Below are 14,998 nucleotides of genomic sequence, written 5' to 3'. Positions count from 1 at the left end.
CCCTCCCAGAACAGGGATTGTATATCTTTACAAATGAAACCCTAGATACTAAGAGCACTGGAAGGCACTAACTGGGGAGAAGAAAGCCAGACTTCTGTGGGTACTTTCCAGTCTCTTGAACTGTTAGAAATAAATGTTGGGGCTGGATTTAGTGGTACATGCCTGTAAGTTCAGCAACTTGGGTAAAGGCAGCACAATCATGAGTTCAAGGCCAATCTGAGTGAAGGCAGAGAGACCTTACCTCAATATCAAGAGCACTTGCCTACATGTAAGGAGGCTCTAGGCTCAATCCCTAATATGCCTCCCCCAAAGAATTCCTGTTTAGAAACCATCCAGTCTATGGTATTTTTATTATCTAGAAGCTCAGACAGACTAAGATAGAGAGCAAGTTTTCTTTTTCCACATGATTTATGTTATTTCTCACGACTTACATTTTAAGGTAATAGTAGGTTTTAGAGAAATTAAGGTGATCAAAGAGAAAGAGGTCTATATATATATTTTTTGCCAGTCCTGGGGCTTGAACTCAGGGCCTGGGCACTGTCCCTGAGCCTCTCTGTGCTCAAGGCTAGCGCTCTACCACTTGAGCCACAGCACTGCTTCTGGCTTTTTCTGTGTATGGGGTACTGAGGAATGGAACCCAGGGCTTTGTGCATGCTAGGCAAGCGCTCTAGCGCGAAGCCACCTTCCCAGCCTGAGAGGTCTTTTGATCTCTGGGTATGACATCTGGCTGAAGCAACCCTGCCTGATGATCGCGCAGGAATGCCACCTCCTTTCTGAAGCACACAGAAAAATAGCTTTCCTGATACTGAAAGGTTCTATGTTTTCTCATCTGTTCCTCCCCCAAACTCAGTAGAAGCTTTTTTCCTCAGAGATAATGCTGAACATGGTTCAAAAAATAAAAAAATTAAAAAAAGAATCAAACTTGAGCCCTGCAGTTCAGGGCATGGCTGGAAGGGAAGGAAACAGCTGTTACCGGCAGATAGCTAAAGGCCTCGGGCAGGACGGAAGACAGGGCATCGCAGGCGCTCGCCTGGAGAGTCGGGTGTTCTGCGCTCTGCAGGGCTCGGGGCAAAGGGCCATTCAGCATCATGGTCCAGAACGTCACCACCTGGAACCAAGAAATAGTTACAACTGAATACACAGCCACGCATCTGGCCTTAGATAGGAGACATGCTTCCTGAAAATAGCAGCTTTTGGTAAACCCTTTCCCAGTCTCTTCCACAGTGACCTAGTCAAATCTTTGCATTTTATCAAGTAGGAGACTACAAGGTAATAAAGCTCAGCTGGGCACTAGTGGCTCACACCTATAATCCTATCTACCCAGGAGGCTGAGATCTGAGGATCTCAGTTCAAAGCCAGCCCAGGCAGGAAAGTCTGTGAGACTCTTATCTCCAATTAACCACCAGAAAACCAGGGAAGTGGCGCTGTGGCGCAAATGGTAGAGTGCTAGCCTTGAGCTGAAGAGCTCAGGGACAGCGTCCAGGCCCAGAGTTCAAGCGGACAAAATTAATTAATTAATTAAAGTCCAGCAGCAATAGTGACAACAATGAAGAGGATGGAGATGATGACAATGACATTAATAATAGTGTATGTTTGTTTCTGAATTGCACCACGTGCCTGGCATAAATATTCAAAGAGCATCAATCATTTGAGTCCTCAGCAGGACTGACAGAACTCTACAGCAGTGTCTTCACTTCAAGCATGAAAAGAGACACAAAAAGACAATATAACTTGCTCATCAGAAGCAGAGGCCAACTAGAATCTACATCTAACATCCAGCTAGGGCTCTTTCAACCCATCTCATGTAGACACAGAGTTCCTGAGCAGTCAGAAAGCTCTATTCAAAGAGTAAAGGATCCAGGGTTGGAATTGAATTCTTTGGCTGCCTCTTTCTGTCTGCAACCTTGGATGAGTGACTAACCTTCTAAGTTTTAGTCCCTCCTCAGAAATACAGGGTGAAATCATATACACTGCAGTGTCTGTGGGACAATACAATGTTATACCGCATATAAAGTTCCTAGCATTGGTATAAAGTGGACACTTATCTTGGGCAGCAGAGTCTTTTACCAGTGCTTTGAGTAGGTACTTTACTTCAAAGCCCCACTGGTAGGTGGCTGAACAGTTTCTTTCCCAATGCTTTGTGGAACCTTGTGACTTCACTTTTTTTTTTTTTTTTTTTTTTTTTTGCAAATGTCTGCGGCAGTGCATCTCCAGTTTCTGTCCCATTGATGTGGCCCGGGGTTTCACCACATATTTGTGCACTGCTTCTGTCCTTCTCCCACCTCAGCTCCTGGAAACCCAGTCGGAAGCTCCCCATCCTGGTCCAGAAGAATGTGGACAGGTATGGTAGCCTCCAGGGCGGCCCAAGTATTCCCACCTACTAATGAACTTATGCCTCTGTGTCATCCCCTCCATTCTGAGCCAGGCCAGCCTGGGGAACCAGTAGGGCACTGGGGAAATGACTGTCAACCCCAGGACTAGGTCATGAGACATGGTAGACAGGATAGCTTCTGCCTTGCTCCTTCTCTCAGATCACTTATATAAGGTGTGTGTGTGTGTGTGCATGCATGCGTGTGTGCTGGATGCCAGTGAACCCTTTGCCAGCAGCCAGCATTAACTTGCCAAATACATGCTGCTATGTGTTCAGGGATAATTAATTAATAGTGGGCAATAGATAATTAATACAGAAAGTCTGTCTGTACAGGTGAAACAATACCAGGTGTGAACAGTGAAGTGGCATGCCCACAGTAACTTGTCTCGCAACCAGAGAAGTCTGGACTCCCATCAACTTTTGCTTGACAGAAAAGCTCAACTCATTTCCCTATGTGGTTACATAGAAGCTTTGGTGGTAGGAAGGCACCAAGGTTAGACTTAATTCGCTACAAGGATGATAGAATTGTAAAGGGAAGAGAGCAGGTAGGAAAAGCAGAGGAGAAACATTACCAACACTGAGTTGATTTTGTTTTGGGCATTTTTGGTAGTGTCCCATGCTTAATCCAAAGATCTGGCAGTTTGGGGACAACAGGGACAGCAGTGTAAAACTGAGATCAGAGGGCTCTAACAGGAATTATGGGTGGCAAGAGTTGAAGAGTTAGGGGATTAGCACTCACTAAATACCTAGTATCTTCACATTTCTGTCCATTTCTCAGAAGCCCTGTGATTTATTGCTATTCTAGGTTACAATAAAGAAACTCTGCCCAGAACCATGTTGATTCCATGAAGCTCTCTAAACCTTATCCCATGGCTCTGATTAAACCCCCTCCCTGGCATACTCAACCATTCCAGTTTGCCTCATAAACAGGGTGAGTAACCAAACTTTTAGGTTTTATGCAAAGCAAATATTGATTTTACTATTATTGGTTAGGTACTACATAATTAGGTATAATCCTATTATACAATGAATTGCAGGTGTTAGTTTCATGGTTTTGTTTTTTTCCAGGCAGGGAACTGAGCCCAGGCCCTCATTTATGCTAGGCAAAGGCTCTTCCGCTGAGCTGCATCTTTTTTTTTTAATTTTTTTATTAATTGAACACAAATTTTTTGACAAGGTGTTGTGCAAAAAGGGTACAGTTACATAGCAGGGCAGTGTGTACACTTCTTGTGATATCTTACGTCCTGTTTTTCTATCTCTTCTCTAGGTCAGGTAGACATATATACAATATACAATGTATCAAGAACATATACAGTATGAGCTGCATCTTTTTGACATGGAAAGAAACCATAACGTGCACTTTATCACCGAGTCTCAAAATAAAAGTGCCTCTGAAGCCCTAATGAAAAAGAACACTATGGATTGATATTTCCATACCAAGAAGACTGGTACTCTCTGCTCCGGGGCTGTAGGAGAATCTGGCTTATACTGCTGTATTAAGCCTGTACCAAGTTCTTCCAGAAGCTGCCAAAGAAAGAGAAGTAACCATTAAAACAGAGCATTCAAACTATGGAGTTAAAAACAACTTCACTTCAGTTTAAGGATCTCCTCAAATCAAGAAGAAAAGTAATTGCTAACTGATGTTCTTCCATCTTTTCTCACAAACCCTTAGAGCAACAGGAGTCTTTCAAGGAGTAAAAATGAGTGATATGTTGTTAGCACAAAATCAATTCTTTTGGTTTATGTGTAAGAACTAAAAATAGAGGTTTCCTTCTAAGAAAACACACATGTGGCTTTAAATGAAATTACCTTGGCCCCATGAAGCTGAATGGATGGGTCTGCTTCTCCCATGCACTTACAAATCACCTCACCAAGCTCTATCAAGTAAAGCTGTGCCATTGAGAAGTAGCCTCTTGCCAGGTGCGCCAACAGCTACAAAGACAGGAGGGAATTACTCCATCATCGGAATGCAAAGCTATAATACCTAGAAAACTGCTCCAATATTTCAAAAGCCAGTCACTCTGAAAAAGGGCCTGAAATCTGATGCTGAGTAAGATGGGAAAAAAACAACAATGACCATAATCTTTAACCTATGCTAAAATAACATCAGTTTTTTATGACACTTTATAGTTTAGGATTGTTTTCTCATTAATATTATCTCACTTAAGTCTCAGAACAATTCTTTAAGTATTTGAACTTATAGCTGAAGACAACAAGGCTGAAACTGCTAAAGGATGTGTTAAATTTTATCCAGAGGTTTAGTAGCAGCTGCCAGGATCGAACCTAGGTCTAAGACCATATTTGAATAAAGAAAAAGCAAGTTTGGGGCTGGGAGTGTGGCTTAGTGGTAAAGTCATCCTTGCCTACTATGCATGAAGCCCTGGGTTCAATTCCTCAGCACCACATAAACAGAAAAAGCCAGAAGTGGTGTTGCAGCTCAAGTGGTAGAGTTTAGCAAAAGGAAGCCAGGGACAGTGCTCAGGCTCTGAGTACAAGCCCCAAGTTTTGTTGGCAAGTTTTGTTGTTTTTTTAATCTAGGCTTTTTTTTTTTCCTTGAAGGAACAATCGTTTTGCTTCACTAAACAGATACAAGACCAGAGGGAATTTATAGACAAACACCGAACAAAAATAAAAAATAGCCATGCAATTTTCCATAACTACTGTTGTACCTACTTAGTAAACAATACCTAGGATGACTATATGGCTTACAAATAAAAGTGACAGAAAGGAAATGAGTCTGACATTTCACAACCAAGGACATCCCTCTAAGCAAAACAATAACAAACCACCTACACTTGAAGCTACACTTCTTACTGATGCTGCTGGTACGTGTCTTGGTTTACACCACTTTTATGTACCTGAAGAATAAATGGCTACTTCCTTTCAGAGAGCAGAAAGTGGAATCTCCTTACCTGTAGGGCCTCTAGTCGCATGGGGGATGGCTCATAGGTGCTTCCTGCTGCAGAGCCAGCATTGCTACCTGAACAGGAATGTTCCTTGGGCAACACAACAATAGAGATACAAAGTCGGATGAGCCAGCAGGGCTCTGAGGATGCTTTAGGTGAGCTAATAGATGCTTCTTCCTGAGTGGACCCTGAAGGGACTTTCTTCCACCAATCAGGAAGGCCAAGGTGAGGAGATGCTGAATTGCTGTTGCTGAGGCCAGAAGAACAGGGCTGTTGTAGAAGTAGCTGGACTTCAGGTAAAGGCGCATGAGTGGACACCATAGCTCCCAAGAGGGTGAGGCTTGACACACGAACATTAACGTCTGTCAAAGGAAACAGAGCTGTGGGAACCACTCTCATGATTGTAATCATCCATGTAGGCAATTAAGAATTTTAGATGCTTGTTTGATTAGATCTAATTAAACTTCCAGACCTAATTTCAGTTCACAGGAAATACATGAGATATCATCAAGGAACAACTGACAAATTGAGAACATTAAGAACACATAGAGGGCTGGGAATATGGCCTAGTGGCAAGAGTGCTTGCCTCCTACACATGAAGCCCTGGGTTTGATTCCCCAGCACCACATATATAGAAAATGGCCAGAGTGGCATTGTGGCTCAAGTGGCAGAGTATTAGCCTTGAGCAAAAAGAAGCCAGGGACAGTGCGCAGGCCTTGAGTCCAAGCCCAGGCCTGGCCAGAAAAAAAAAAAAAGAACAAAAAGAACACATAGAACATTCTATAAGACAATTGACTGATGTGGGAGTCCTCCAGTATTATGGAGGGGACACACACACACACACACACACACACACACACACGACTTCAGTAACATAAAAATTAAATTTAGTCAGGTGTGGTGCCATATGCCTGTAATCCCAGGACTCATTAGTATACAACAAGCACTAACATTTGTACTGAAAAAAAAATCCTCACTGTTATGCTTGCTATTCTAAGTCTTTCCTTACCAAATAAACCTTAAGTTTATTGATATCTACAAACTAACTTGCTGGGATTTTGACTTGGATTGCACTAAATCTATAGACCAAGTTGGGAAGAACTGATATTTTAGCTATTACTGAGTTTTCCTATCCATAAACATGGACTAGCTCTTCGTTTTATTTAGTTCTTCATAAAGTTTGACAGTCTTCATATATATATTTGCACACATTTTCTTAGATTTATTCTAAGTATTACAAGGTTTGGACATTTTAACAATGAAAAGTTACTGCAGTATAAAATCAGATACTTGTAAAAGATTTTTGAGATATGGGCCTTTCTCCTCAGTTAAAGACACAAGTAAAGAAGGCAAGTGTGGTAAACAAGCAGGGGGCTGAGTCAGGAGACTTGGGGTATTCAAATATTATGTTTTCCACTAATGTGATGGAAGATCTTAGGGCAGATCTTATCTTTCTATATACCTGTATTACATACTAATATAAGGAATGGAACTTAAATTTACCTATCAGTATCTCATTTGAGTCTCATGAAAATCTTACGGAGTAGGTATAATACTTCCTATTGGAAGGAATTTTGGTTCAGAGAGTATCACTGCTATAAGATGGCAAAAATGAAATTGGGTTACTGACTCTCAGACGGACTCCAGGTCCAATACTTCCTATTATGTCACAGAAAACATTCATACTTTTCTTTTGTTCTATAATACTAAATGAAAACTCAACACAGCAGATGTGATCTGATCTGAAAGCTTGCAAACAAAAAGAAAACAAATATTCTAAAGGCAGGTATTTATGGCACATAGATATTATCTGTGGAAGTAAGACAGGAAATGGCAAGAAATAAGACTAGAGTTAGTAAGGATTTTCTCTAAACTTTAGAGGAGATAATGTTAAGAAGTCAGATTTTGTACTATAGGATGGTATCTAACCATCCGTCTGTCCATCCACCCATCCATCCTCTACTTATGACAAAAGATATTATTATACATTTGAGGGAAGCCACTTTCAGTTGGTTCACTCCTAATTTTGATGTTACATTCTAACCATTGACCTGAAATTCAGAAGCAATTAAACTTCATAATGAATTCTTTAGCTCATGTCTTTCTGTTAGAGTCTGGAGAGTCAAAAGTTGCCACCTTTCAAGTTGATACCCTTGAAATGCTGAGAATAAATACAGATTTCTCCGAGTTGTAAAAATGCTTTGAGTACTTAAAACTGTAAAAATGCTTTGAGTACTTTTTTAATGAGTAATATTCTACATTTGATTGGTATTAAGAAGCAGCTAGTTAAAAAATACTACTAACCTTTGTGGCGAATGTAAGGCTTTATCTGGTTCCAGACTTTGGTCAGTAGACTGAGTTTCAGACGATTATATGGTGCATTTGAGACTAAATTTGCAAGGCACTATAAAACATTAAAAAAGAAAAAAGAGGTCATTGGTGAGAAGCATAAATACAACTTTTCTTTTTTTTTCAGTCACAGGGCTTGAACTCAGGGTCTGAGAGTTGTCCCTGAGCTTTTCTGCTCAAGGATGGCACTCTACCACTTTGAGCAACAGCCCTATTTCCTGTTTTCTGGTGGTTAATCAGAGAGAAAAGATTCTTAGACTTTCCTGCCCAGGCTGGCTTTGAACTGTGATTCTTAGCCTCCTGAGTAGTTAGGATTATGGGCATGAGACACCAGTGCCTGGCAAAGATACAACATTTTAAACATTTAATTTAAAAGGTTTTTGTGCTTAATAAAAATTAGTCTTTCTCCCTTTTTTTGTCTTTTGAAAACTAGTATTTGTTTAAAACTTAATACATTGGTACCTTAACACAAAACTATTAAGTATTATCATAAAATATTATTCAAAGTATTTTAATTAATCATGTGGACATAGATTGTAGGTTGTATTAGATAAGAGGTACAGACTTCTAAATACAATGTCTTTAATAAAATTATTACTTAATTCTGTTCTTGGATCGGGTTGCTTTTGGATTATGCAACATGTTATATAAAACTGAAACAGAAAAACCCTCTCTGGAACCCACAGGAACCTGGAACATTTACCTTAATGATCCGTGTTAGGGTCTGGGAGGATGACTCTGCTACCAGAGCCAGCAAAAGACATCTGTGCAACTCCCTAATGCTGGAAGCAATCATTACAGAAAAGGGAGTGAAAGCCCTTCGGTGGTCACTGGTGTCTTCCGCAACAGAAAGAAATTGCTTTGAGCTTTCCAAGATGGCAGATAAAACTTGCAGAGCGCAGGCACGAGTCTGAAATTTCAGGATAATTCCTATTGGTGAGTTAAAGATCAGAAGATAGATTCTCTTCTTCCCGTATGCATTTAAATTTCAAAATAATTAGAACCATCTTAGTTAAAAGAACAAAGGCCATGGAATTACATATCAAGTTTTGAATGTAGCTAAGAACTAGGCCATTTGTACCCCATACTTAAAAAAACTTAAATAACATTATTGCTTGGTTTTCTTATTGTAAGGCATAAATCTAAGTTAGACCACAACAAAACCCCTTAAATCCTAAGTATGAGAATAATTTAAAGATTAGAGGCTTGTCTATTTCCTATCAAAGTTCCTGAGAACATTCTGCTAAATATTCTGTTTGAAACATATGACTGTTCAAAGTTAGGTAGAACATTTAGACCATTGTGTGCAACCATTTGGCAGGCATGATTAAACCCAACTTAGCCACATTCTTAGGTGTAGAAAATGTCACAGCTTAAAGTAAATATGTTTGATAAAGAAAGAAATGCCATTCAATGTAATCTTAGAGATGGAAAAGAACAAGGTACAACTTTGTCATGGGCTGCTCTATAGAATGGGAAAAGTGTTACTGCATCAAGGTTTTCTTTAAAAGGTAAAAATCTCTATTTAGGTACTCAGATGACTTTGTGGTACTGAAAATCAGAAATGAGGAAAAGAAAAAGAATAGCAAGAAAGCCAACTGAATCATAATGGAATACAAGTAATAAATACTGGACTATTAACATGGAATAATACTGTATCTTCTTTAGCCAATTCACTGAAAAATGCCAGATAAAAATCTTTGGGTCAGATTTTTTAGTTATTTATTTATTTTGTCAGTCATGGGGGTTGAATTTGGGGCCCAGGCACTATACCTGAGCTTCAGTTCAAGGCTAGCTCTCTATCACTTGAGCTATAGCATCAATTTTCTGAATAGTTTATTGGAGATAAGAGTCTCAGAGACTTTCCTGCCTTGGCTGGCTTCAAACTGTGAGACTCAGATCTCAGCCTCCAGAGTAGCTATGATTATGGGCATGAGCCACGGAATCAACATTTCAGTCCAAAGATATAAACAACATATTTACTCAACAGAGGCATAATTGAGTTTAGAAAGAAAATGGTATCCCAGAGAATCTTAACCACATTATCATGGAAAAAACCAAGTCATCAATCACTTCTGCAAGCCTTCTGTAGAGTGGGTCCTGAAAAGTCTAAAGATTTCTTCTTTGAATAGACTCATGAATCTGCAAAATCACTTAGATGAGGAATCCGACTGCATTAGGAACCTGTACATGTGGGAAGAGCAATACTACAAACACAAAGCATATGGTGCAAGATGCAGATGGGGCAGCTGGCACTCTTTCTGCTAAAGGGACAGTAGTACATGCCTTACATTTTGGTGTTTACGGGTTGAGTCTCTGTCATACTCAACTCTAATGATGCAGACAATCAATTAATCAATGTGGTTATGTTCCAACAAAACTTTAGCTACAGACAATAACATCAATAATGAATTCCATGTATTTTTTACATGTCATGAAATTTTATTCTTCTTTCTATAATTAAAAAACCATTTAAAAGTGTAAATGCTACTCCTAGCTCATATGTCATGCAAAAATAGATTTAGTTTATAGACCATTGTTTGCCATCAGCTGACTGATGGCTAGTCTGAATTGAAAAAGACAGATGTTAGGCTAAAACTTCATTTCTTCAGAAGGTAATTAAAAATCACAACCCTGAAGACTTACAAACCAAACAAAGTTAAAATCAAACTGTGGAAAGAAATGAATTGATGTCCAAAAAGTCAAACAATTTTAGCTCAATTAACTTTGGAACCCTAAGGGGAAAACATCTATTTCTATCACAGATTGAAATTTGTTATTTTTTCCCCACTGCAGTATAAAATCTACATAGAAATTAGATGTATCTAACATTATACTTTTCATAGCTAATTTCCTTTAAGTCCTGTTTAATAACCTTTGTTCTAAAGTTATTACTTATGACATTGATTTTGGTTCAAGTCTTGCTTCATTTGTTCTTTTATTAGTACTTAATATCCTGATCAGCACTTGGAGCAGAAAGCCCAGATGCACAAGCAAATCAGAGCAGGCGTAATTCTCCCGAGAGCTTATTTGTTGATTGCATTTTACTGTCTGATCATTGCAATGCTAGATGACTCTGAAATCATAAGCCTCAAGGTGTTCAGTTTTACTAGTGTGTAGTTTCAGTTCCTTGGATACGAAGGCTTGTGTAAAGCAAATAAAACAGAAAAGTCCTTTTCTATTTTTGCTCTGACTTCAGAATATAGCAGAAATATTTGCTGAGGTAGCTCCTTTGCTTTTTGTTTCTTCCATTTTCTGTGTATATGATCTCAGAATACATTTGGCAGTGTGATTAAGAAGTCCCTTGTGGAAGTGCGGAACTATTGAGGATCAAAGCAGGCCACCAGATTGTTTTCTTTTTTATTTTCTCATTTTCTCTAAGTATATCGATTCTTTATGTGGCACTAGAGATGCTAGGCAAGAACTCTACCCCTGAGTACACCCCCCAGCCTCCAGTATTAGTTATTATCTACATGTTTCAGACTTTATTTTATTGGATCACACCCCTATCGTTGGTGTTGGTTAAATAGGGGCTCTTAAACACTGTGTCAGGGCCTCTTGATTTAGAGTCAGACCAGTAAAAGTTATCTAGTCCTGGGTTACTTTATAAAAGTAAAGTTCTTTATAAAAGAAAACCTGGTTACCTGATACTTCAAAAGTTAAAAATCTAACCTTTTCATTCTTTTTTCGACTTTTGCTGTGGTATGAATTTTTATTAGTTTCTGCCTTTCATAGCTATCTAAAGGAGAAGTAAAACAAAATCTGCATGGGATTTGAAAAGCAATGGAATTCTCAAGGTACCATGAGGAAGATCTGCCCTACAGTTTTCACTTAGACTGAAGCCCAGATAGATCTCCACAATATGTCTGTGTAACACCTGAGGAAATCATATAGAAGAAATTCTTGCATTAGTCAGGTTACATTTTTTGTATGTGTGATACTGAGGATAGAACCCATGGCCTTGCACATGCTAGGCAAGTATTCTATCACGGAGCTATACCCCCTAGCCTACCAGGTTACATTTATTGGTACTTTGCTGTTCCTTTTAGACACATATATCACGTGTGTGTGTGTGTGTGTGTGTGTGTGTATAATTAACACTAACTTACGCTTTTACAGGGTCAGTAACTTCAAGGAGATGAGCATAGGGTGTTCCAATCTACTTCTTCTAAGGAATTACTACTTCTTCTCTTTTAAGGAAAAATCTTAAAAAACAGGGATATACAATTGACCTAATAATACACTTTTGGTGAGTAGCTGGACTACCTGAGGATACCCAGATTTCATTCAGCAGGACTTTTTAATATTCTTTTACAATTATTATTACTATTTTTTGCCAGTCCTGGGGCTTGAACTCAGGGCCTGGGCACTGTCCCTGAGCTTCTTTTGCTTAAGGCTAACACACTACCACTTGAGCCACAGCGCCACTTCTGGCCTTTTCTGTTTATGTGGTACTGAGGAATCAAACCTAGTGCTTCTTGCACTCCAGTCTAATATTCATTCCCAGTCTAATATTCATTCTTGTAAAAGGACTCTTAATAGAAAGACTACTTTCCTTACTTAAGAAGTTAACTTCCAGAGAGAAATAAACATATCTAAGCAGAGGCAGATAGTTGCGAGGGCTATCATGTTGTAGCTATCTAAGACTGCCAAACTATTTTCTTTTTTTTTTTTTTTGGCCAGTCCTGGGCCTTGGACTCAGGGCCTGAGCACTGTCCCTGGCTTCTTCCGCTCAAGGCTAGCACTCCGCCACTTGAGCCACAGCGCCGCTTCTGGCCGTTTTCTGTATATGTGGTGCTGGGGAATCGAACCTAGGGCCTCGTGTATCCGAGGCAGGCACTCTTGCCACTAGGCTATATCCCCAGCCCTATTTTCTTTTTTAAAAGTATGTTTTTCTCATTAAAATATATAAATATTAGGTATGATTTCATAAAATTTGGAAAAATTGAAAGCAAAAACATTGTTGGAACCCTATACAATTCTTTATCCCGTGTCTTCACAATACTTTATGAGCATTTTTCTAAGCCTATATATCATTTATAAACAGTAGGAACCAAATACTTCATTGAGTTGTTGAAGCCATTTCTGATCATTTTTCCTATCAGAAATACCATGCAACCCTCATTTTCATAAAAGGAAGCAAAGCATAGCTCAAGGACAATGAAGTTATAACTCAGGGTGATCAGGCTTCAAGCAGGCCTGAAACAACCTCTAGGATCTCCTTCCCTGTTTCCTACTCTCCTCTGGCTTAGCCAACCATTCTCACTATCAATAAGAGCAGACAAGATCTGATAGGGGGGCTGGGAATATGGCCTAGTGGCAAGAGTGCTTGCCTCGTATACATGAAGCCCTGGGTTCAATTCTCCAGTACCACATATACAGAAAACGGCCAGAAGTGGTGCTGTGGCTCAAGTGGCAGAGTGCTAGCCTTGAGCAAAAAGAAGCCAGGGACAGTGTTCAGGCCCTGAGTCCAAGGCCCAGGACTGGCAAAAAAATAAAATTAAAAAAAAAAAAAAAAGATCTGATAGGGCTGAGAAGAGAAAAACAAAACAAAACAAAACATGTAAATTTCCAAATCTTAGAGGCTAAATATTCTTACCTTTGGAGAAGGATCTTTTAATATAAGTGTCATTAAGGACACAGACTGTGGGCTTCCAAGCTCAGGTGTATCAGGAACAAAGGCTGACCAGTAGCCATAAAGAACTTTTTTTTCTATTGATTTTATAGTAGAAAGAAAACAAGCTAGTGCTCCTTGGCGAACTTTGGCTTGATAGGACCTTTCACAACCAGAGTAAGGAAGAAAAAAGTTTTTAGGCGTTTTCTGTAATTTATTTACTTATTCTAGTTATTGAGAAATTAAACATTATCAATATTCCCTAAAGATATTACTAGGATCTTGAAAAAATTATTTTTCAAAATATGTTGAGGCAATCTGCTTTTGAAATAAGTCTTGATTTAGGGGATTACTAGGGACTGAACTCAGGGCTGTGTATATTCTAGGTAAATAAATGCTCAAACACTTGCGCTATGCTACCAGCCCTGTAACATGGTATTAAGGCAGACAAAAACCACAAGCTAGCTAATAAGGAGCAACATTTTGATGTTTGGGACCTAGTACACGATATGAAACAATGCAGAGAATACACCCATCTACTCAACAACATATCCCCTGAATGCCTTTATGTGGGTGCCACACCAGGTATTACACTAAGGAGGTCAGACATAAACAAAGCCCTTGCCCTGGACAAGTATGGCAGTGAACAGTGTTAAGGCAGAGGTACATCAAAGGATCATAGGAGGGGTCCTTAAACCAGGATGGGGATGGGATCTGAAAAAGTTTCCCAGACAATGTAATTTCTAAGCTCACTTTGAAAATAAGTAGTGTTTTAAAAGACAAAAAAAGTGAAGGAAAGCCTATTTCTTAGAGGAATACTCTCTCTCTCTCCCCCTCTCTCTCTTTCTCTCTCTCCCAACTGCACAGATCAAGAGAGCAAAGCATGTTCCAAGTAATGCAAAGCTCCTCATCACTGAAAATCTTCAAGTCCAATCACCCTTGGAAGTCAGTTCTTAAGCAATCATAAAATACATGCAACTTAGAAGATCAGGTATAAAAATATAGTAAAACATTATTACCTCATTTTACCCTGGATGCCTCCTTCAGCGTCAGAATAGTCAGACTCACTGCTACTGATTCTTTTCCAACTGGAAGAAGCGAAGGGTGAGGAGACTTGCTCTCTCCCTCCAGCTCCAAGACTCGGGGCGCCCCGGGAGGAGGAATGCAAGGCGTCCCTACCACCCATGCTCACTCTGCTGGAGCTGGAGCCTGAGGCCGCTTCCATTTCTCCATTGGAGTCTTCTTCCTCTTCCTCATCCCCTTGCTGGGCTTTCTTTGCTTTTATTTTGTGTTTTTTCTTTTTATTCTGATTTCAGGAGCACAAGAAGACACATAAGATAGCTATTTCAAAATAACTTTTAACTGAATCCTAGCACTTCCTCGTTCGCAAATGATTTAAGTATGTTCCCAACAGGGAGATGCAAGAAAAAGAGGATATAAGAATAAAGTGCTACTTGATATCTTCTGTCTCAGGCACAGAGCTAAGTACTTACATGGCTTCTACTGGACTTTGGAAATAAGGAATAAAGGCCCTGAGACAGACAAAAACTTGTGGCTTGGGTTTAAAGTCTACCTTAGTGATTCTAGGCAAATATTTCACTTCTTTGAGTTTGACCTTACTCATCCTTGAGTATGAAGTTAATACAAGCTACTTTGTTTAATTATAATGAAAACAGTCAAGCTTCTGAAGAGATTACACAAGAAAATAAAGGCCTGAGGAACAGAACTCAAGAATTTATTTTCTCAGTTCTTATATAA

At 39.4% G+C, this 14,998-nt stretch overlaps 1 protein-coding gene across 1 annotated transcript in view; it reads right to left on the bottom strand.

Moving 5' to 3' along the window:
- Heatr6 (HEAT repeat containing 6) overlaps positions 1 to 14,998 on the bottom strand; it is a 33,943-nt gene that overhangs the window by 5,328 nt on the left and 13,617 nt on the right. The window contains exons 8-15 of the mRNA XM_048365871.1: positions 14,260 to 14,546; positions 13,226 to 13,403; positions 8,330 to 8,536; positions 7,582 to 7,681; positions 5,284 to 5,639; positions 4,181 to 4,303; positions 3,809 to 3,895; positions 974 to 1,108 (exon numbers count right to left, since the gene is read on the bottom strand). Coding sequence (XP_048221828.1) covers positions 974 to 1,108; positions 3,809 to 3,895; positions 4,181 to 4,303; positions 5,284 to 5,639; positions 7,582 to 7,681; positions 8,330 to 8,536; positions 13,226 to 13,403; positions 14,260 to 14,546 — 1,473 coding nt within the window. The remainder of the gene's footprint in view (positions 1 to 973; positions 1,109 to 3,808; positions 3,896 to 4,180; positions 4,304 to 5,283; positions 5,640 to 7,581; positions 7,682 to 8,329; positions 8,537 to 13,225; positions 13,404 to 14,259; positions 14,547 to 14,998) is intronic.

The sequence above is a fragment of the Perognathus longimembris genome, chromosome 17, assembly GCF_023159225.1.
Source record: "Perognathus longimembris pacificus isolate PPM17 chromosome 17, ASM2315922v1, whole genome shotgun sequence".
Lineage (NCBI taxonomy): Eukaryota > Metazoa > Chordata > Mammalia > Rodentia > Heteromyidae > Perognathus > Perognathus longimembris.
The sequence above is the reverse complement of the archived record's forward strand: the minus strand, read 5'-3'. Positions and strand labels throughout refer to the sequence as shown.